The sequence below is a fragment of the Otolemur garnettii genome, unplaced genomic scaffold (assembly GCF_000181295.1).
Source record: "Otolemur garnettii isolate 467f Iridium unplaced genomic scaffold, OtoGar3 scaffold00179, whole genome shotgun sequence".
In the NCBI taxonomy this organism is placed as follows: domain Eukaryota; kingdom Metazoa; phylum Chordata; class Mammalia; order Primates; family Galagidae; genus Otolemur; species Otolemur garnettii.
Window position 1 is genome coordinate 874,742 of NW_003852574.1, and position 21,200 is coordinate 895,941.

At 54.9% G+C, this 21,200-nt stretch overlaps 3 protein-coding genes across 8 annotated transcripts in view; all 3 read right to left on the reverse strand.

Annotated features, from left to right (window-relative positions):
- Window positions 1–6,808, reverse strand: part of SLC26A6 (solute carrier family 26 member 6) — a 13,268-nt gene extending 6,460 nt beyond the window's left edge. For 3 of the 6 annotated variants that reach the window (XR_002775913.1, XM_012811927.2, XM_023519524.1), the window contains exons 1-11: window positions 6,707–6,808; window positions 4,489–4,647; window positions 4,269–4,408; window positions 3,992–4,102; window positions 3,264–3,427; window positions 2,910–3,074; window positions 2,680–2,832; window positions 2,277–2,359; window positions 2,047–2,194; window positions 1,667–1,780; window positions 1,468–1,545 (exon numbers count right to left, since the gene is read on the reverse strand). Coding sequence is in view for 5 of the 6 variants with exons in the window: in XM_012811927.2 (XP_012667381.2) it covers window positions 1,468–1,545; window positions 1,667–1,780; window positions 2,047–2,194; window positions 2,277–2,359; window positions 2,680–2,832; window positions 2,910–3,074; window positions 3,264–3,427; window positions 3,992–4,102; window positions 4,269–4,408; window positions 4,489–4,647; window positions 6,707–6,729 (1,338 nt within the window). In the remaining variant the exon portion in view is untranslated. Of the gene's footprint in view, window positions 1–1,467; window positions 1,546–1,666; window positions 1,781–2,046; window positions 2,195–2,276; window positions 2,360–2,679; window positions 2,833–2,909; window positions 3,075–3,263; window positions 3,428–3,991; window positions 4,103–4,268; window positions 4,409–4,488; window positions 4,804–6,079; window positions 6,324–6,706 lie in introns of those variants that run through there. The other 3 variants (XM_023519527.1, XM_023519525.1, XM_023519526.1) reach the window with 3 other exon arrangements.
- TMEM89 (transmembrane protein 89) overlaps window positions 1–10,488 on the reverse strand; it is a 19,009-nt gene extending 8,521 nt beyond the window's left edge. Inside the window, exon 1 of the mRNA XM_003800565.2 lies at window positions 10,478–10,488. The gene's annotated coding sequence lies outside the window, so the exon portion shown is untranslated. The remainder of the gene's footprint in view (window positions 1–10,477) is intronic.
- The window catches only part of CELSR3 (cadherin EGF LAG seven-pass G-type receptor 3), a 27,059-nt gene continuing 13,703 nt past the window's right edge, over window positions 7,845–21,200 (reverse strand). Inside the window, exons 17-35 of the mRNA XM_012811926.1 lie at window positions 20,579–20,673; window positions 20,146–20,355; window positions 19,678–19,873; window positions 19,268–19,423; window positions 18,769–18,934; window positions 17,886–18,053; window positions 17,593–17,719; window positions 17,292–17,498; window positions 16,899–17,073; window positions 16,559–16,671; window positions 16,006–16,085; window positions 15,393–15,516; window positions 14,736–14,852; window positions 14,499–14,647; window positions 13,884–13,993; window positions 13,359–13,517; window positions 12,628–12,828; window positions 10,956–11,841; window positions 7,845–9,605 (exon numbers count right to left, since the gene is read on the reverse strand). Of these exons, the coding sequence (XP_012667380.1) occupies window positions 9,578–9,605; window positions 10,956–11,841; window positions 12,628–12,828; window positions 13,359–13,517; window positions 13,884–13,993; window positions 14,499–14,647; window positions 14,736–14,852; window positions 15,393–15,516; window positions 16,006–16,085; window positions 16,559–16,671; window positions 16,899–17,073; window positions 17,292–17,498; window positions 17,593–17,719; window positions 17,886–18,053; window positions 18,769–18,934; window positions 19,268–19,423; window positions 19,678–19,873; window positions 20,146–20,355; window positions 20,579–20,673 (3,467 nt within the window). The 3' untranslated portion in view covers window positions 7,845–9,577. The remainder of the gene's footprint in view (window positions 9,606–10,955; window positions 11,842–12,627; window positions 12,829–13,358; window positions 13,518–13,883; window positions 13,994–14,498; window positions 14,648–14,735; window positions 14,853–15,392; window positions 15,517–16,005; window positions 16,086–16,558; window positions 16,672–16,898; window positions 17,074–17,291; window positions 17,499–17,592; window positions 17,720–17,885; window positions 18,054–18,768; window positions 18,935–19,267; window positions 19,424–19,677; window positions 19,874–20,145; window positions 20,356–20,578; window positions 20,674–21,200) is intronic.

Below are 21,200 nucleotides of genomic sequence, written 5' to 3' on the forward strand. Positions count from 1 at the left end.
CTTTTTTTTTTTTTTGTAGAGACAGAGTCTCACTTTATCACCCTTGGTAGAGTGCTGTGGCATCACACAGCTCACAGCAACCTCCAACTCTTGGGCTTAGGCAATTCCCTTGCCTCGGTCTCCCAAGTAGCTGGGACAACAGGTGCCCACCACAACACCCGGCTATTTTTTGGTTGCAGTTCAGCAGGGGCTGGATTTGAACCCGCCACCTTCAGTATATGGGGCCATCCTACTCACTGAGCCACAGGTGCCAACCCCCTCTTTTTTTAAAATTACCTATTACTTCCAACCCCTGACTCTTTTGTTATTTATTTATTTATTGATACAGAATCTCACTTTGTGGTCGTCGGTAGAGTACCCTAGCATCATAGCTCACAGCAACCTCTAACCTTTGGGTTGAAGTAATTCTCTTGCCTCAGCCTCCCAAGTAGCTGGAACTACAGGTACCTGCCACAATGCCCAGCCTTTTTTTTCTTTTTTTTTTTTGCAGTTTTTGGCCAGGGCTTGGTTTGAACCCCACCACCTCCAGCATATGGAGTCAGTGCCCTACTCCTTTGAGCCACAGTCACTGCCCTGTGTTTTATTTTTTTATTGAGACAGAGTCTCACTTTGTGGCCCTCGGTGGAGTCCTGTAGTGTCACAGCTCACAGCAACCTTTAACTCTTGGGCTTAAGCGATTCTCTTGCCTCAACCTCCCAAGTAGCTGGGACTACAGGCACCCGCCACAATGCCTAGCTAGTTTTTTGTTGCAGTTGTCATTGTTGTTTAGTAAGCCCAGGCTGGGTTTGAACCCACCAGCCTCAGTGTATGTGGCCAGTGCCATAACCACTGTGCTACGGGCACTGAGACAGCTTTTTTTTTTTTTTTTGTAGAGACAGGGTCTCACTGTGGCTCAGGCTGGTCTCGAACCTGTGAGCTCAGGCAATCCACCCGCCTTGGGCCCCTAGAGTGCTAAGATTACAAGCATGAGCCACCGGGCCCAGCCCAACCCCTGACTCTTGACTCCCAAATTTCGTCCCAAAGATCTCAGCCTTGAAAAACAGGACATAGACTGGGCTTGGTGGCTTATGCCCATAATCCTAGCACTCTTGGAGGCCAAGGTGGGTAGACTGCTTGAACTCAGGAGTTCAAGACCAGCCTGAGCAAGAATGAGAACCCATTTCTACCAAAAATAGAAAAAATTAACTAGGCATTGTGGCAGGCACCTGTAGTCACACCTACCCAGGAGGCTGAGGCAAGAGGATAGCTTCAGCCCAATAGTTTGAGTTTACTGTGAGCTATGATGATGGCATGGAACTCAACCCAGGGTGAGAGAGAGAGAGAGATGCTGTCTCAAAAAAAAAACAAAAACAAAAACAAAAAATAAACAGGACACAACCTCGTATTCTTCTCCTTTATCTGGGACTAGACTAACTGGTCTGAGCCCCTGGCCTGTCATAGGATCTGAAGCCTGGCTAGTGGTCTCACCTTGGGCAGGTCCTGGAAGAGTTCCCCGAGTTTGATGATGATGAGGAGGATAAAAAGGGAAGAGACAGCTCCAGCAACCTGTGGGGTGGGGAAACGGAGATGGAGTGGCAGTGGTAGGAAGTAGGGCTTAGGGGAGCAGGGGTGAGACCACCTGTCAAAGCAGTGTGTGCACAGATGCATGCCCACATCCAAAGCTCACCTGTGTGTTGCCCCCAGAGCTCTCCTGCACCAGGCTCCGAGACATAGAACAGCTCACAGGGAAGCACTGGAAGATGCCCCCGACGAAGTTACTGAGGCCAAGGGCTACCAGTTCCTGGTAAAGGAGAATGTGTGTGAGGAGACTTCCTAGAAGTGTCTAATCACTGTCCCACTGTACCCAGGCCTATCCATCCCCAACTTCCATCCCCTCAATGGCCCCCAGAGGCAAGGTGCTGTCCCATATGTCCTGTTTTCCCAATTTTAGTTCCCCCCATGGCCCTCGTATATCTGCTATTTCCCTGTGTTCTACCTGGTCCTTCCCCCCAGCCCCTGGGGCCCTGTACCCTTGTATGTCTCCTATACGCTCAGCATCACCCGGACCTGGTTGCTGTCGACCCGGTAGCCATGCCTCAGGGCGAAGGTCTTCCCCAGTGAGATGGCAATGGCGAATCCAACCACAGCAATGGTGAAGGCATTTCCCAAAAGCTTTGTGAACAGCTTGGGGCTGGGGGCCTTTGGGGGCAACAGTCTGTAAAAAGTATCTGTGAGGTCAAAGAAAGGTCCTGGCCTAGCTGCCAAACCCTCCCTGGCCTGATGGGGCCACAGCTCACCCTGCAGGAATGTTGCCCACAACATCCACCCCAAATCTGTGCTTCAGGCCCACACCATAGGAGATGCCTGTGGCCCCAATAAGCTGTTGGAGAAAACAAGGTCAGGGGATGAAGGTGCTGGCATCAGAGTTGGGGTGGGGATGAATGAACCACTCTGGGGCAAAGCCTTCAGAGGGGTAGGGAGAAGACACTGACAGGGTGAGACAAACATCTTTGGCAGGGAGAAATGCTGTCAGTGGTAGGAAGAAACCACCATGGGGGCTTTCTGCTGTGGTCCCCTCCTACCCTAAAATGCACCCCTGTGCCCACTGCAGCTGGCCCTCAAATACCTGGAGGCTGCCCAAACAGCAGGGACCCATTTTGACCTGTCTTTCCCCCCTCCCCTCATTCCTGGCATCCAAACCGTGAGCAGTTCCCCGGGTATTGGTATAGGCAGATGCTGCTGTAGCTTGTTATTCAATAGCTTCACCACCACGAGCACCACCCCTGCCACAGCTGCAGTGACCACAGTGCCGACCACACTCTGGGGCAGCTTCCAGCAGACCTCCAGCACTGTCTGTGGAGGGATGAGTCACAGCCAGCCCTCAAGGCCAGGGGGCACACCTACCCATCCCTCCTCCCATCCTCACTCACATAGATGAGTGACAGTGGCCCAGAGTGGCTGCTCAGATGGAGGCCAAACACATACTTGAGCTGTGAGACAAAGACGTGCACGGAAGCAGCTGTGGTATACGCACGGACCAAAGGTTCTGACAGGTAGGTGACCACAAAGCCGAAGTGGACCAGACCTAGCCCCACCTGTGGGATAACCAGGGGCAGTCAAAAGAGGCAGGGACCCAGGGGTAGCTAAAGAGGAGCTCAGGGCACATGGGATTCAGAGGGGGATAAGTGAAGAGCAAGGGCATGAGGGCAGAGCAGGGCAGACACTCGGGAACTCCAGAGCAGAGGCTGCAGGGAGTGGGGAGGACACATGCTCCTATTTCTTACCTGGAAGAGGCCAACCAGGACACTAAGAGTGGAGGCCACCTGCACCGGGTCGGCATCTCTGGCCGTCTCGTTCACCGTGGAGTTTGATGCCTGCAGGTATCTCTCATTTGGGGCCAAGGATTCTGTCACACTGCCCACCATCACAGACACGACAGCAAAGGTCCCTGCAGGGACAGTCAGGGCAGGCCTGAAGGGGATAGGACACTGCCACCCCCTAGAGCTCTGATCTTAAGAGAGAGGCCGGGAGGACAAATAATCCTCAGACTATGGCTATACAAATGGGGTAGTGCTGGTGGTTAGGTATGGCCAGGGTCAGAGTGAATCCTGAGTTCACAGGCTCTTAAGGTTGGCTAGAAATGCTGGCCTTGCATCATGTACTCTGCACCACCTGTGTCTGCTGGCATAGGGACACAGAAGCTCCTTGTGGAGTGGGGAAGGGGTCAGAGTCTGCCTCAAGCTGGTCAGGCCTCTGCCAAGCTCCAGGCCCCTCAAGCTGCCTCACCCACTCACATTATCCCAGACCCAGGGCTTTGAGGTACCATCAATCTGTGGTCCTATAGTCAATCCCCTAGTTCTGCCAGGGGATGACCCTTGGGCTAGCCCCCCAGTGACCCAGGACTAATACTGCCCTCTTCCTCAAGTTATCCTGCCCTGCTAAGCCCTCTCTCATCCTGTCCTCCATGGGAGATGTGGGCATCCTCTTGAAGGGTAGGCCTGATTCCACTTACCCACGGAGATGTGCCGGGAAGTGCCAAACAGGAAGTAGATTAAGACAGGGTAAAAGGAGCTGTAGAGGCCAAACACAGGGGGCAACCCAGCCAGGAGAGCATAGGCCAAGCCTGGGGATGAGATGATAGCAATGCAGGCTCAGAGGCCAAGGTCTCAAAAAGGTAGGGTAATCCCAGCCCTGATCAGGTGCCATAGTTCCAGGGTCAGAGGTCATGACTCCTGGTTTGTGGGTCACAGACCACAAAGCTTCCAGGCCAAGGCCTCGAAGGTGCTCACCCTGTGGAAGCTGCATGATGGCCACACTCAGGCCAGATAACAAGTCACCTAGGAGCCAGTCACGGACAGGATACTGGGGCAACCAGGCCAAAACTGGGAGCCATTGGAGCAGAAGAGCACGGGCTCGCGCATGGGAACACCTGGGGACACAAGGGGTATGTGTAAGGGGCTACCTGGGCCCTGCCAGACCCTCCAGACCCGCACTCATGCTTGGCCTTACTGCAACCAGGTTCGCCACTGGTGGGTCCCAGGCACTGAGCCCTGGTGCCCCAGTTCCTCCAACTGCTCCTGATTTAACAGTGGCCGTTCCACATGGTAGTCTCGCCTCCGCAGCTCCATTGCCTGCGTTGTAGACAGCAGTGCCTGTGTGTCCCTCGGTCTGGTGTGGCGAGACCACAGAGATACAGTGAGGACACCCTGGTCCAACTTCCCCTAAAACTCCACCTGGGACCAGAGAGTCGCCCACTGATTTTTCAAGGTCCCAAGATCAAGGTACAGTTGGTCTAGTCCCAGCTGGCTCAGTGAGCCCCATGCCCACACCCAGGCAGGGCAGTACTTGAACTTTGGCTGGTAGAAAAGTCTTTCTGGGCCAAAGTCCCCCAACAAGGGACAGCAGGATGAGCATAACCCACACCTATAGCCTAGGTATGGCTGCCCAGCCCTGAGCATTCTACTACTCTGGGGGTCCAAGGCTGACCACCCAGCTAGCCCCTTTCTCCCAGCTCCTTTTCTTTTTATTTCCTTTTTTTTTTTTTTGGAGACAGAGTTTCACTATGTCGCCTTCAGTAGAGTTTCATGGCATCACAGCTCAAAGCAACCTCAAACTCTTGGACTTAAGAGATTCTCTTGCCTCAACCTCCTGACTAGGTGGGATTACAGGCACCCGCCATAGTGCCTGGCTATTTTTTGTTGTAGTTGTCATTGTTGTTTAGCTGGCATGGGCCCGGTTCAAACCCACCAGTCTTGGTGTATGTGACCAGTACCTTACCCACTGAGCTATGGGCACCACACTCCCAGCTCCTTTTCTTCCCCTAGCTAGTCTGCGTCCAGTTCTTAAGTCCTTATCCAGCTACCCCAGGAGTCCAGTGCTGGCTGGGCTGGCTTAGAGCACACTTAGGGAAGAGATGTAGCAAACCATGGGTCCAGTTCCTTAAGCAGCTTCCTCTCCAAAACACAGGCTTCCAGTAGAGACCTTTCCCTTTAAGGGAAGAATTGCATTGAGGCTAAGGTTGCCCCTGGGCCTCCATCCCCAGGGTCCAGGTTTAGACAGCTCAAGCCTAGTCTGGGAAAACCAAAGGCTGGCTCTCACTTGAGGAAAAAGGATCTTTCATGGAGCAGGAAGCTCTCAGCTAGAGGGAGAGGCTCTCAGATAGATAAGGGAAGTATCCACTTGAAGTGGTGGAAAGATTTTACCTGAGAATAGGACGAATCTCACCTAGAAAGGCTTCACCTGACCTTCCAGGAAAGCTTTCACCAGGCAGGCAAATTCTGATATAGAAGGAATTGCTTATTTACCCAGAGGTTTCTACCTGAAGTGGAAGAAAGATCTTACCTGGGAATAAGAGACCTTGGGGGAGAGGGGTCTTACCTCGGGGGTACTCTCACCTAGGGGAGGGAAGCTCTGACCTGGCGGGGAGGCTCCCACATAGACTGGGAGAAAGTACTTACTTGGAAATATCTCACGGTGGTGGGGGGAGGAGGGATGTTACTTGGGGAAAGCTTTCATCTGTCAAGAAAGTTCTGGTCTAGCTCTGACCTGGAGAGAGGATCCTACCTGAGGGACAGGAACTTACTTGGGAAGGACTGCTAACCTGGACGTCCCGGTTGGAGGAGAAAGTGGAGTGGGTACAAGGAAGATCCTCAGAGGTCTTGGCTCTGCCCTTTCCAGGAGATCTTAGAGCCCCCTCACTCCTCTCCTGAGACGCCCCACGTAATTTTAAAGAATTCCCTCCCACACTACCCAGTATCCGCGCTCAGGGGCGGAGCCTGGATCGTTGGCCCCTCCCCCCAGGAGGGCGCCCGGGCCAAAAGGGCTGGGAGACCTCACTACCCAGTAAATTGTAAACCCAGATAGACTCGGAATCCCAGGTGAAAGCAGTTAATTCACAGGCCCCGGCCAGGGACTCTCTCTCAGCGACTTCAGGCCCCCAAGCACCCTACCCGCACAATTCCTGGACGGGGGCTCTACCACATGCAGCTGCCTCCCTGCAGCCCCGGGTTAGCACTTGGGCAGCACTCCCTAGCTTCCCGCACAGCCCGCAAGGGCTGGGGTCGTGCTGGATCCCGTCCCATTCTTTGCCGCAAATGGGCAATCGCCTGCAGAAAATCTACTAAGAGGTAAACCGAGGCGTCGCAGGCGGGAGATGCCAGCTCCAGGCCTGGCGTTAGCGCGGGGTCACCGGCGGACACTGAGAACCAAGGCGGAGGTTTGCACTCACCCGGATGCCTCCGACAACCCCATGGTTGGCAAGCGCCCAGCGGCTGCTCCTAACAGATACAGCTTCGGGCGGCTGTGGGCCGCTAGGCGCCAGCAGCCAGCGCCCAGCCAGCTGCTAGGCGCGTGCAGGGGGACGACTCGTCCCAGGGCAGCACGGGAAAAGCTTGGGCCTATCAGCATGCAGGGGCGGGGCCTAAGAGGAGCTCCTGGGGTTCTGGGAAGCCTCGCAGGAGATTTAACCCCTTCTTCCCCAGAGGCCTATCTGGGTAACGCTCTCCCTCACAGCTCCTCCTATCCATTTCCCCAAGCCCGGTGGGACTGCAGAACTGAACTAAGGACGTGCTGGGCAGCCTCTAGCCGCGCCTTTAAGCCCCTGTGTCGGATGGAGCTGCTTTTAGGTCTTGGCTTTGCGGAGTGGGGAGGAGAAACCCGCAGATGATCAGGAGGCTTTGGGGTGCGTCAGGTGATCCCAGCCTTAACTCTTGTTGGATCCAGCCTTAAGTGCTTCAAAAGCACCCAATGGGTACAGCATCTGTGGGTCTTCTCATGCCTCCAGCTTAGGGCGCTACCCTCGAGCTTCCCTTCTGGAGGTAGGCGTGTTGTCTCTGAGATGGTCCCCAAGGCCTCCTCTCAACTCTGACCACCCAGGCCAGAAATAAAGCCGCGAAGATCTCCTTCCCCCACCCCCAACAAAGCACAGCACAGGCAGCAGTAAGGTTCCTTCCTGCCTGAACCTCGGGGAAACACTGTCCTCCTAGCTCCAGCTTGTAGAGACTGGTGGGAATCAATGCTGTCAGCGGGCAAGGCAGGAAAGTGGTTTGACTCTTGGGCCAGGGGTAAAACGTCAGGACAGGACTGCAGACCTCGAAGACTTATAACATTCTATGCCCTTGCCCTGACCAGAGAAGACAGCTTCCCTTGGCATCTTATTCCCACCACTTGCGCTTCAACTTCAGGCCCCAATCACAAGGTGAGGGACCAGGTTTCAGGGTGAAAATGGGAACTTGGTCCAAATCTAGGATGAAATGGGCTAAAAATAGCTAGATATTTTTGGAGGGGGCTCAGATTCCTCCCTAAGGTCAGTCTGGCCTGAATCATTCAGTCACTACCCTGGTCCCCACAACAGAAAAAGGCAACAATTGTTTTCTATAGAAGTTTATTCCCAAAACAGAGCGCGGCTTCACGGAACAATTTACACAGACAGGAAAAGGGGCCACTGGGCTAGATGGGGGCAACCCCAGAGAGAGGCATCTACAAAACCTAGGACGTAGCAAGGACACCCTCCCACCCTCAGGAGGCCACTCAGCCCTTCAAAGGCTGGGATCATTCTGGGTAAGGAGAGCTTGGGTCCTGGCTGGTATGATTTGGCACCCATCAGTGAAGTAGAATTTTTAATCTCCTAGGAAACTACTCCCCAAGAGTATGCATGGAATGGGGGGTGAGGAGGTGTCTGTACAGGCCATCTCCCAACCCTACACAACCACTATCCCCTGTGGTCAGAGGGTGCCTACTCTTGAGGACTTCTGGGTTTGCTGTTAGACAGGGGACTCAGGGCTGACCTTTGGCCTGGGAGAGTTCAAGATGGCCAGGTCCAGAGTCTTCACAGGTAGGTCCTCCAAGCCCCTCTCTCACATTCCCTATCTTTTAATTGTAAACAAAGGTGGGGGGGACATTCTCAACTGTAAACAAAGTGTGAAAGTTCAAAGTTTTAAGTCCTAAACAAAATTTAAAAAGTTTTAAATCTCTAACTGTAAACAAAGTAACAAAAAATTTAAAGTCCCCAGATCTAGACATCAGACAAAGTAACAAAAGTGAGAGTTTCCTGAACAGGGTCCTAACAGTCATTTTTCCCTATTTAAGGGAATAAAGGAGTAGTGGAACTGGGTCACTTCCTGCAGCCCGGGTGCCTAGGGCCAGGGAGCATCCTGTAAACATGGGAGGCAGTGGCACCTACATTCTGGGTCTTGATTTCCTGTGTTTCTGCTCACCCTACCAATCCACCCTTCCTAGTAAACTCTAGCAGGGAGCAGTGTCAGGGAATCAAATGGCACCACAGACAACTTTTGTTCACAGCAGGGGCAGGGGCAGGGGCAGGTAAGTGACCTTTCCCCACCCTTTGCAGGAATGTCTGATTAGAGGCCTAAGCCCCCCCAGGGGAGCCAAGGAAGCGTTGCTCAGTAAACACGACATCTGCAGCTCTACCAGTGCCCCACAGCATCAGTCCTAGGTCATAAGGCAGTAAGTGGTAGGGACTCCACATAATAAACACACACATCCACAGGGAGGAGAGGCATGAGTGAGCCCCTGGGAGGAAGCCAGAGGACCCCTGTTTCCAAGACCAATCCCCAGTCCCAGAAGTTTGGCCTTTGGGGCATTTGAAAAAAAGCAAGGAACAATTTTATACTTGGGCCCCTGGCAATATTCAGATCCACCCTGGTGGTGGTGGCGGAGAAAGGCATCTGTCCTATCTGCCTGATTCTACCTATCCCAGTTAAGATGAGAAAAAAGAGCATATGGTTTGCTAGGGACCCACATGGGGCCAAACTCTACATCTTTCTTCCTCTGTCCCCCTCCCCCTTCCAGCCCAACCTCAGACCCTGGGGAGACAGAAAAGCTGAAAAATAACATAAGCATATCTCTCTGGTTACAAAGGTACAAAATGTATAAAAGTCCTCCCTTCAGTTTCCCCATCCCTGCATCTGCCACACGCATGCTCACAGATGCGCATGGAACCTCAGCACTCCTGAAGTGGGCAGAGCTCTCGAGGTGGGGTAGAAGGCTCCCTTGGGATCAGCCCCCACTCCTGGAATCTTTTCTGTTAGCCCAAATCTTCCATTGCCTTCAGTGTTTCTCATCCATATTGCTTGGCCCCTCAGGAGTGACCCTCACTTCTGGGAACTCTGTAGAGTTGTGGGTGGAAATCAAAGGTCAATGCTGAGAGGACTCTAAGTCAAATGGTTCTCGGTTCCCCCACCAGACTTGGCCTAGTCTACCTCCCCTCACCTCCACCATTACCTCTACGTCTCAGCCCTAGCCCTCTTGTGCCCCTCATGCCCACTCTACTCCATCCATTCTGGACCCCCAGACTCATCAGCAAGGCTCCTTGGCCACCTATATCTTTAAGTGCTTCAAAAGCACCCATTTGTACCAATGCTATTTTAAGTACTTGACAGATATTGTCTCATAAATCTTCTGCACATCTCTAAGAATTTGTTACTACAGACCCCTTTTTCAGATGAGGAAACTGTGGCTCAGAGAGGCTTGTACCTTCCCAAGAGAACACAGCTTATGAAGTAAGACACAGAACTCAAATTCAGGCGTGTGTGACTCCAGAGCCTGAACTCCTGCTGGGTTCTGGCCTACCTCCCATACAGACAGACCCCAAGGGTGGACTGCAGGGGAACATAGAGGAAGAGTCAGCTTGCTCTCATCCTCACCCCCAGTATCCCTCTAGAGCCCCAAGCCCCCAAGCTCCCTGTTCCTCCTGCCTTTCTTGGTCCTCTGCCAACAAAAGGTCCTGCTCAGTTCTGTCAATCCCTCTTCTCCCCAAAGCCATTTCTTACCCTGTAAGCCCCCACAGGGCCTGGCCCAACTATTTCTCCTCTTTGAAACTCACCTCTCCTTTTGACTTTCAAGACCTAGGATTTCCTGGGTCCTCCCACCCACACCACTCCTCTGACTCCTGTGTACTCAGCTACTTCCCATCTGTCTGCCATCTCCTTCCCCATGGAAGCCCCATTGGCACCTGTGAGCTCCATCCCACAGTGCCCACAGATGGGAAGAACTTAATATCAACTGACTAAATGGATGAACAAATGATTTCCCTCCCATAAAGTTAACTCTTCAGCCTGGCATATCCTGGCACCACTTCTGGCCCCTCCTTATCTACTACAACCCCCTAAGCTAAGCCTCCTGCCCTCCCCTCAGCCTCTTGCACTGACCAGGTTACCTCCTACTTCTAGGCCTTGACCCATCCTCTGCCTCCACTAGCTCAAGTCCTTGGGAAGGCACCTATTTCTACTTAGCCTGGGAGGTGCAGGGAAGGGTGACTGGCTCTGTCATTTGGCTGGCATTTCCCTGCTGGTCACACCCCCATTTCCTGCCAGACCTGGCCCCTGGCTGTGTGAGCTGGGGGTAGCCCACACCTGTCTGCCAACCCTTGCCCTCTTTCATGGCAGAACACCAGGAGGGTACACAGGAATTTGCCCTAAGCTGACAAAGGTGTGAGCAAGTGGCGGGACCATGCTTACTCTGAGTCTGGTGACAGCTCCGAGATACTGTGAGAGGTGGCAGACCGTGGTGTGGAAGGTCCAAGTGCAGAAGCTGTGGCAGAAGGAGTAGCAGTAGTGTGAGGGCCCGAGGGTGTGCTTGAGGACTGCACAGAGGAGAGGGCTGAGGAATTGAAAGAAGCGAGGATAGAGGACAGAATATCTAGCTGCTCTGTGGAGGGGCCATGGCTGGGGCCACTGACTGGATCTTCCCTAGCTCTGAGCAGCTGTGGCGGTGGTCCAAGGCCTTCTTGTGAGGGGTGCTGGCTAGGTATCTGGTCCAGCTGCTCCCGAGAGTTCGAGCTCCTAGACAGAGAGTCCAGAGGCCGGGATGGCAAGAGGGGATCCCTTGAGAGTTGCCGCTGAGGAGACAGGGGCAGAGGCGGGGGCTGTGGGTCAAGATCCCGGGCACGGCGGGGTGGGGGTAGTGTGCTCAGCCACTCTCGAGGTGCCCCTAAGTCCAGGGCATCCCGTGACCCAAAGCGGCCAGTCATGGTGCCAGGGTAGTCCCGGGGTGGCTGCCTCCGTGGCAGGGTGCTGCCCCGATTTCTTGGCTCCAGGCGGCCTGGTACAGTGTTCATGCGTTCCTGGGAACCTGGCCGGCTCAAGGGATGCAGAGTAGAAGCAGGGGCCTCCTCTAATCGCTCACGGCTCAGTTGCCGCCGGAGGAGCAGGTCCAGCTGTTCTCGGGAAGAGTAGCGACTGGCTGGCTGGGAAAGGCTGCCTGTGCCCCCGCCAGCATAGATGCGACCATAAGAGGCAGCTGGCACAGCACGGTGGCCCAAGGTGGCTGCACGGCACCAGGACAGCTCAGGGGCACCTCGAGGCTGTGGCATGAGTGGGTATTGCAAACGGTTCTTCAGGATGCCTACGGGAGGAACAAAATGGGAGACAGCGTGTGTACGCTGGGAGAGGATAAACAGGAATTTTTGAGTCTAGGGATGTGGTAGCCCTGGGATCCCTGTGACAGAGCACTGGGAGCAGAAACCCCTTGGGGAAGGGCAAAAGCAACCCTAGAGGTCCCAGAAAGAAAGGCAGCAGGACAGGGGAGTCCTGAGTGAGGAGATAGTAATCCTTCAGATCAGGGCACAGGTAGTCCCTGTGGTGAGGGTAACCTCCCCCACAAAGTCAGAGAGGGGCAGCCCCCAGGTCCCAGCAATGTCGGACTGGGTCAAAAGTGCAAAACCCCCCCTGGGTTGGGGCAAAAGCAGTCCCCAAGTCCTTGTGATACAAAGGTGAGGGCAGAAACCTCTTGAGTTGGGGCAAGGACAACATCTATGTAAAGCAGGGTAGGGAGCAGAAACCTTCCAGATCAGAGCAGGGACTCTGGGATCAGGGAAGCAGCAGCTCTAACAAACTGGAATTGGAAGAAGGGGAGGAATCCATTGGGTTGGGGCAGGAGAAGCCCCTGAGGTACCTGTGGTGCCAGCCAGAGTGTGGGAGGATGAGCACTCCCAGGTCAGGATAGGGAGACTATGAAGCAGGCTAGAGAGCAAAAACCCCCAGATCAGAGTAAGAGGAACTCTCACTTTGGGATGTAATGTGGTGTTTGGAGGCTGGAGTGTCTAAGTACATAGCTAACTGAAATCCCCTGGGTCAGGGCATGAATAGCCCCCAGGGTCCCTGTAGTGAAGGTCAATGGTCAGGGTCATACCTTTCCTCTGGCGTTGGGCCCGGCCCAGGGAGGTTTCATCCCCACTGGTCAGGACCAGGTCTGGCTGGTTGTTGTTCGCTGCGTCCTTGCTGGTGTCCAGCCCCAGACGCCTCTCAGAACCCCAAGTCTGCAGAGCACAAGGGGCTACCTCACACTCCCCCAGGGCTGGCCAGTAGGACAGGAGATCATTGCCATCCACATCTGTGGAGCCAGGGCAGGTTACAAGAGCCTCTGGGTTGACCCCAGTGACTCATGACCCCTGTAACTCAGACTCAGTGATGGCTGATCCAAATGACCCTTGAAGCCTTGGCTGGTCCCAGAGAGCAGATGTGGGAATAGGAGGGCATGTCCTCAGAGACCAGTCGAACCACCCAGGGAGGGGGTTCTTGATAAGTACCCCTTAACTAGAGACTGGAATGAAGAACCTAGTGGCTCAGGATTAGGAAGGCCAGACTATACCCTAACCTGCAGGGAAGAGTGGGGGCTAGAGGGATAACATGCCTCCGTAATATCCCTGACCTCATTACTCTGTACCAGGTCATTCCTGGGCCTCCCAAGCACTTCCAGGAAGCTGGATAGGGAGACATGCATGGGGGTCCCAAGCTTGACCCCAAAGGTTCCCAATGTTCCAGTCCCAGGCATCTTCAGGAGACAGCAGGGTCCATGCATCATGTGTAAGCAGAAAATGGGGTTTTCCTTGGTCACCCATGAGCTCAGAGGGCTCCCATCACCTTTGGGGTGGGTGAGGAGCCTCTCACTCTGGGCTGCTCGGCAGAGTGGACGCTGGAAACGCCCCCGTGTCCGGCCATTGTCCTCGCTTTCTGAAGATGGGATGGACAGACTCCTGTCCTCCTCCAAGGACAGATCACTGTCGGAGTCAGAGTCTGCACCTACAGTTGGGAAAGTCAGAGGAAGAGGGTATAACAGGAGCTTGGGGAGGAGGTAAGAGACTTTGGAGTAAGGGAAGAACCTGGGGTTCTACCTGGGTACAGCAAGGGTGTTGGGGCTGGAGACCTAGGCAGAACTTCAAGTGGAGGTGGGTACATTAGGGCCAAGATTTATCATGGGGCAAGGTAGGAGAGGGTTGAGAGAATCAGGGCTTGGTGGATAGGTACCTTCTGGGGCAGTGACCTGGGGGGAGCTTGTCCCACCCCAGTCAGTCACTGCACCTAGTTTGGGTAGGGCAGAAGAAAAGGGAATCAATTGGGGAGAGAGCCTCTGCCTTCCTCCTCCCTAACCCAGGCCCCCAACTCCACCAGCATCTCGATGGAACATGGCCACATCCAGGTCAGTGGGGCCAGCGTGAGCCTGGAGGCTGTGGTCAGTGTGGTCAGCAGCTGAGCCATGTCGAACCAGAACATTGTCCCTGGAAAGACAGGAGGCCTCCATGAAAAGGGGATGTAATGGGGTGCTTGGAGGCTGGAGTGTCTAAGTACAAAGCTAGCTGCAAATTGAATGTCTCTGAGGGTGTCCCTGGACATCTGGGGCAGAGGCAGCTGCAAGGCCCCTGATGGCCCACAAGGGGGGAGCCCCCGGCCCCAGGACCTCTTTTTTTTAGAGACAGAGTCTCACTTTGTCACCCTTGGTAGAGTGCTGTGGCATCACAGCTCACAGCAACCTCCAGCTCCTGGGCTAGGGTGATTCTCTTGCCTCAGCCTCCCAAGTTGCTGGGACTAGGGGCACCCGCCATAACACGCGGCTATTTTTGTTGCAGTTGCCAGTGCTATTTTAGCTGGCTGGGACTGGGTTCGAACCGGCCACCCTCAGTATATGTGGCTGGCACCCTACCCACTGAGCCACCCACCATCTCTTGGTAACACGGGGCTGAACTAAGCTGAGAGTGCCCCTCACGAGGAGGCCCCTTCACTTACCTGAGGTAGCTGCGGCCCCGCTGGCTGTCCTGGTCCTGTGTCCGGCCGGAGCGGGCACTGCTCACGGAGGAGACGGTGGAGGCACCAAGAGTGATACGGATGAGGCCACTCTCCTCAAAGAGGGCTGTGTTGTTATAGGCCACAGGTCCCTGGGGGAAACAGGCACAGGAAATATAGCCCTGCAAAAGCCTCAAACCCTGGCCTCCCCAGGCCCCCAAGCCCATGATAGTCCCTCACCATCCCAGGTGTGGGCCTTGCCTCCTCGGGTGCTGCCTTCCTGCCCAGACAGGTGGGTGTCCAGGCAGCTCGGGCATCTGCATTCAGGACACAGAAAAGCAGCAGCACTGCCAGGCCCTGTAGGTCAGCAAGGGTCAGTGTGAGGTCAGTGAGGGATTAGCAAGGAGCAGGGAGATATATATCAAAGTCAGAAGAGGTGGTAGTAGGGCCAGCAGGGGGCCACCAGGGACTAGTATAAGTCCTGTGCGTCAGCAGTGGCCAGTCACTTCAGGTTAGTGTGACACAATGAGGAGCCCAGTGGGGTAAGTAAGGAGATCAGACAAGGTCAGCAGGGGCAGAGGCCAAAGTAGCATGAGAGACTGGAGTCAGTAAAGGTCAGTATGGATCAGCGAGGGGCCTGGAACCTCAGTGTTGGTGAAGGCCAGTCCAAGATCAACACCCAGTCTGGGGTCAGTGTGTAGTTAGACATGGCTCAGCTGCTGACCTCATTGACCATATCTCTAGGCCAGGGGTCAGCAGCTAGGGCCAGTGTCTGGCCTGATAACAGTCATCCAAAAAGAGTCAGCTACAGGCCTAGGGTCAATGCCCTGCTTGGGGTTGGGCCCAGCCTGCTGAACATCCACTGGGGTCAGGGGCAGGGAAGGGTGTCAGGGTTACCTGGAGGCCACAGAGGCCGGCGTGGAGGTAGTGGAAAGCCAGGATGCTGTGGTTGACTGCCAGGAGGCCAAAGAGCCAGGAGGAACTGACCAGCAGCAGGAGCAGAAAGGAGCTGCGAAGGGTCCTGCTGCAGGGACATGGGAGGACACAGGAGGACATGCAAGGCTCATGGATGACTCATGCAGAGGACATAGAAGAAAAGGAACATGGGGGTTGCTGGAGGACACAATGGGAGATGGGAGGTCATACAAAGAACCAAGAGAGCACTCAAGAAGCCATAGGGTGAGAGGGAGTAAAATACATGTGAGTGTGGGACCCCATGAGGAAAAGCATGGAAGATAGGTAGGGACACATGGGGGAGGGGGCAGAGTGGGACACCCAGGCCAAGGGAGACTCAGAGGATAAAGAGAAACAGCATGGTAGCAGGACTTATGGGGCCAGAGTATAGTGAAGGCACCAGGGAGGGACAGCAGGCCAGGGCAGCAGTGACTACATTTCTTCATCAGAACTTGGAACCCAGCCTGCACCAGGGATGCTCTAGAGACCCCAGACCCCACCTAGAAGGACCCTGCCATCCTGAGGACCCCCTTCTTCCCCCAGCCAGCCAACTCACAGTGCAGAGGTCTTCTTGGCCTCCCTCTGCCCTGTGGAGCAGGATGTGCGGGCAGCAAGGAGAAACATGGTCCCATTCATCTGGACCCACAGCCGGACACATGAGGCCAGGCAGGGCAGAGAGAGAAAAACAATGAGAGACAGACAGAGGAAAGGACAGAGAGAGACCGAGACTACAGACAGAGAGGCAGAACCAGTGAGAAATTCTTTGACACACACAAGAACACAAAGGTACAGATCAGAAACAAAAAGACAGAGGAGCTTAGAATCACAGAAAAAGTTGGATATAAGGGAACCAGACAGGGACTGACAGATGGGGGAGAGAGAGAGACAGAGGTAGGGAGAATCTGTGACCCTATACCTCCCCCCCCATCTCCATGCCAGTTGAGTGGAGAGTGGTCACTTTGTGACCAAAGAACACAAATGGAGGTCAAGCCAGGGAGCCTGCAGTCTGCCCCCACCCCCCACAGCTGACTGACCCATACTTGCTACAAGTCCTCCTCCTCCCACCATGAGGGAAACACAGAGCTAGGCACCAAGCACAGGGCACTCACCACTATGACCAGGATGACAGGGCCAGCAAAGCTCCAGATGAGGGGTTCATGGACCGAGATCCAGCAGAAGTCAGGGTTCCCATAGCCCTCAGGGTCCAGGCCAACAGCAAGGCCTTGGGGAGAAGGGGTGGAACTGAGAGGTGTATTCCAGAGCTTCTGACCCTCCCATATGTGGGTGGAAGGTGAGGGAGGGTGGAGCAGGCTTCTCCATAAAGAGGGGATGCAGGGGGTTGAGGTTGGGGGGGTGTCACACGACTGGGATTGGGGAAAGGGTCAGGCTAGGTGATAGCTTGAGGTCAGGGGTTACAGCCCTGAATGGGCAAGTGGGCAGGGCCCTCACCCAACAGCACAGCAGGGACGCCCCATCCCAGGGCATGGTAGAAACGCATGGCACCACGGTCCACATTACGTGGCTCAACCTGCATGCGGTAGAGGTGCAGCCCCTGCACAAGGAGCCATGCAAAGGTGCTGAGGAAGAAGTAGTGCAGGAGGATGGCGACTGCAGTGCACACCAGCTGAGGGCAGGGCAGGGTGGTGTCAGGACCACTCCTGCCTCGTCCCACCTCTGAACCCCTCCCGGCATCTGCTTCCCACCTCTGATCCCTAAACCACAGCATTTTACGCCAAACCTTGGCCTCAATCTGAGCATTTGACCCTGAGATTTGGCCCCACCCAGGCATCCTGGGTAAGGTGGGGTTATCAGGACACAGGTTCTCTGGCCCTGAACCTGCACCTGGTTGTGGGTCCTGTGAATCCCCAGCAGGAAGAGGAGCTCTGCCACCCCCAGGGCAGCTGCAACATTGGCATGGATCCCACGCACATTGGACTTCAGGCTGCGAAGACTCAGCAGGACAGCTGCAGTCAGCACCAGTGCAGCCACAGACACTGCCACAACCACATGGGTGAACACAGCCAGTAGCTCCAGGTCACCTTCCAGCCGCTGCAAAGAGAGGGACATTCACTGGGGTGTTGGGCAGAACGCCCCTGGCCCTTTGATTCCCACCTTTCCCTCAGGACACTGAACGTAGCCCCACCTCACGGGGGGAGGCATCCATGAGGACCCCAAAGGTGCCTGTCCGGCTGCAGCGACACCGTGCATGGGATCCGTTCCTGTGCACCAGCTCACAGTCCCGTGCTGTCCACATACCATGCTGGTTCGCCCTGTAGCCACAGGGCAGTTAGATCTACCACCCCATCTGGGGAGTGCCCCATTGTCAGGCAAGGGTTTACAAGGGATTGTGGGAATGGCTGAGGGGCAGGCTAAGATTATTAGTTGGCCTCCCAGGAGCTAGCGGGGGACCAAGGTTTCCAGAATGGGGATCCTCACAGGCCAGGTGGGTCCCACTGCATGCAGATCGCCTTGCTCCGATTCGCTGTCTGTAACAGTCGGAACTCAAGGCTGATTGGAGACTCCAGGACACCCCTTAGGAACTTGCGTCCATGGAATACAGCCACGCTGACCACCGGAGAGTTCATAACAGGGTTCTGAGGAAGCCTGAGGAGACATCCCATCTGGGCTTGGCCACTGCTGAGCTCTCCAAGCTGTCTGCTTACCTCACCCTGTCTTTGTGCTACTTACTATGGCTGACCGAGGGTCTGGGATATACCCAGAGTGGATGCTTTTTCTAAGATGCCTCTCTGTTGCCCTCAGACTAACTGCTCAGACTGGAGTCTGAGGCCTAAGTAGCTCCAGAGAATTTCTTTTCTTTTTTTTTTTTTTTTTTTGAGATAGTCCCACTTGATTGCCCTGGGTAGAGTGCCATGGTGTCATAGCTCACAGCAACCTCAAACTCCTGGGCTTAAGCTATCCTCTTGCCTCCCCAGTAGCTGGGACTACAGGTGCCCGCCATGGCACCTGGCTAGTTTAGCTCCAGAGGATTTGAAATGTTTGCTCATACTGACCTCCTGCCAAATTCTTCAGGCCTTCATCAATCAGCCTGTGTTTGTCTGTTTCTATCAGCCAGTCTATACCTGGTGAATGTACCTTCCTGTGTGTGATTGCCCCCATCTGTGGCTATGTGTCTGTCATCATGCACTACTCCTCTGCACAATTCCAGAGAGCATGATTCACATGGAACCCAGCACAGACAAGGCTCCCTGAAGCTGTGCACAGGAGCATCTCTATATGTCTGTGAACCTGCTAACCAAAGAAGGGAGTGGTGTACTGAGCAGAAGCTCATGGGAAGGTCAGGGATGAGAGGCATGGGTACCTGGCGCCTCGGCGCTCGGCTTGGAACTGGGCGGGGAGCAGCCCCCCCAAAGTGCGGTAAACAAGAAGAATGACAATGGAGATCCCAGGCTCTGGCTCCAGCGGGGCTGGTGGGGGAACCACACTTGAGGTGGTAGAGTTTTCCACGTTACTGGTTGTGGGCAGAACTGCCAAGAAAGAGAGGACCCACTGTCAGTGACCTCTGATCCCCAAGCACCCACAAACACAGCTCTGAACCCAACCCAGTATTAAGCACGTCTAGATGCAGGCCCAGAACTAGAAGGTAGGGGAGCAGGGGCCCATGGAGGGGAAATTCAAGGTCTGGGAGGGGTCATCTGTGGTAGTTGTGGGGTGAAGAATTGATGCGAGAGGGTCTCACATAAAAGGTCTGACATGGAGAGGTCTGGCAACGGGGAAATTTGCAAGAGGGCAACATGGGGTCTGACTTGATAGAGACAGGGAAACAGAACCTGACCCAGGGATCCCTCAAGGGCTTTCACCTTCAGACGGGGATGGCCGAGGGGACTGGGAAGGCAGCACCACATGAGTATGAGGGTCCCAGGCATCCTGGCCCCGAAAGAGGTTGCTGTGGTAACGGGGGTAGCGACGGGCCCCCTGTGTCGAACTGGGGTGCTCCATGCGGTCAATGCTGAGCACTGCCCAGGAGGAAAAAGGAGGAGGCCCATCAAGGCCCTCTTCCCCATGCTGAAGGTTCCACTCCCTCCTACACCCAAGTCCCATAATTCACATTTTCCTTGTTACCAGCACAGAGGCTGCCCCTAAAAAATGCTGAGGATGGTGGCACAGCCTCCTGCCATTAATGTCACCATCAATAGCCCCAGCCTCTCAGACCTCTAGGTTCCTGCCCTTTCATGGCCCACTGCCCTGCCCCGCCCCACCCACCACGCACTGATATTGGGTGTCACCAGCCCCACAGGATTCAGGTATGTGAGTTCCATATTCCTTGCAAGTGTGGCTGCATACTCCTCTAGATGCCGCATCAACCCTGCGCTGCCTGGGGAGCCCCCAGGGGCCCGCTGCCCCAGTGCTGCCCACAAGTCCCTGGTCTCTGGAGCAAGCAGTGCAGAGCCGGCCCATAGCAGATTCTGGGAGGACAGAGATGGAATTGGGGTCAGCCAGGTGATGAGGATGTGTGAGGGAACAGGGCCAAGGGGTCTGGCCAGGTGCTCAGAGAGGACCCAACAGCAAGGGAGTGGAGCCGAAGCGGACAAGGGAAGAAGGAGAGCCTGGGACCTTCACTTCTGCAGAGGACAGGAGGGCATTGAGCTAGGGATCCAGGGCTGGGAGCTGGGGAGCTAGGGGGCATGGAGCTGGGGGTCCAGGGCCAGGGGATTGGGAACATAGGGCACAGGCTCACCTCATTGAAGTGGGCATCCTGTGTGGCTGTCAGCCCAAAACCCTGCTGATGGCTCTCAAAGGCCAGCAGGTGGGCCAGCAGGCGGGCAGTAACTTGGACATCTTGGCTAAAGTAATGGTCAGTGTGGCCAGTCACCTCCCGCAGCTGCTGAGCCAGCTTCTTAGCCTCCACAGTATCCAGTGCTGTCTTGTTCAGCTCTAGGCCATCCAGCTGCCAGGACAAGAATGAGAGTGGTTGCTCTGTGATCCCTTAGGCCATTGTCAAACCCCTCACAGGGAGAAGGGGTTGCCAGTTTAAAGGGAAACCAGAAATGGCCCAAGAGATCAAGGTCTAGAGATGATATCTGGGGCCCACAATAGGCTTGGGGTAGCTAAGGTCAGGGCTTAGAGCCAGTGCAGGTCTTAGGTGCAGGGAAAGGTTTGAGCAGTCTCACCAACAGACTGAGCTCTCGAAAGGCAGGAGAAGTACAGTTGAAGAGGTCAGGCTCCAGCCAACCCTCGTCCTCATCACATCGCCGCACAGCAGCACCTAGAAGTAGGAAAGCCCGAGTCAGACCTGGGGCCTGGATCCCTTTGCTGAGGAGCTGACTACAGCACCCTCTCCTGTCCTGGGGCAGTCCCTGAGGCAGAGGACAGAGAAGTAGGCATCTATAGCTGGATCCCTGGGCACACCAACCCCAGCCCATGTGGGCCCAGTGCTTGTAAGTCCATTCCTGAGGGGGTGTATGGACCATCCTCAACCACCAGCTACACAGGGTGGGGCTGCAGACACACACACACTCACCTGCATACACACATAGGCTGGGATAGGCTCATAGACATGTCAGTGCTCATACACACACCCAGTGCTCACAGCTGCACACACATAGATGCATGGATCAGCACAGACACACAGCACTATCTCATACACACACAGACATGCCAACACAGATGAGGTCTGCCAGGAATATCCTGTGACCAAAGTAAGGTGGGGGGTTCACACAGATTTAAGTCACCACTGCCTCAGTGGTGACTTTGCTGTCATCTCTCTTCCTTGTCTGTTGGGATGGAGGTAGA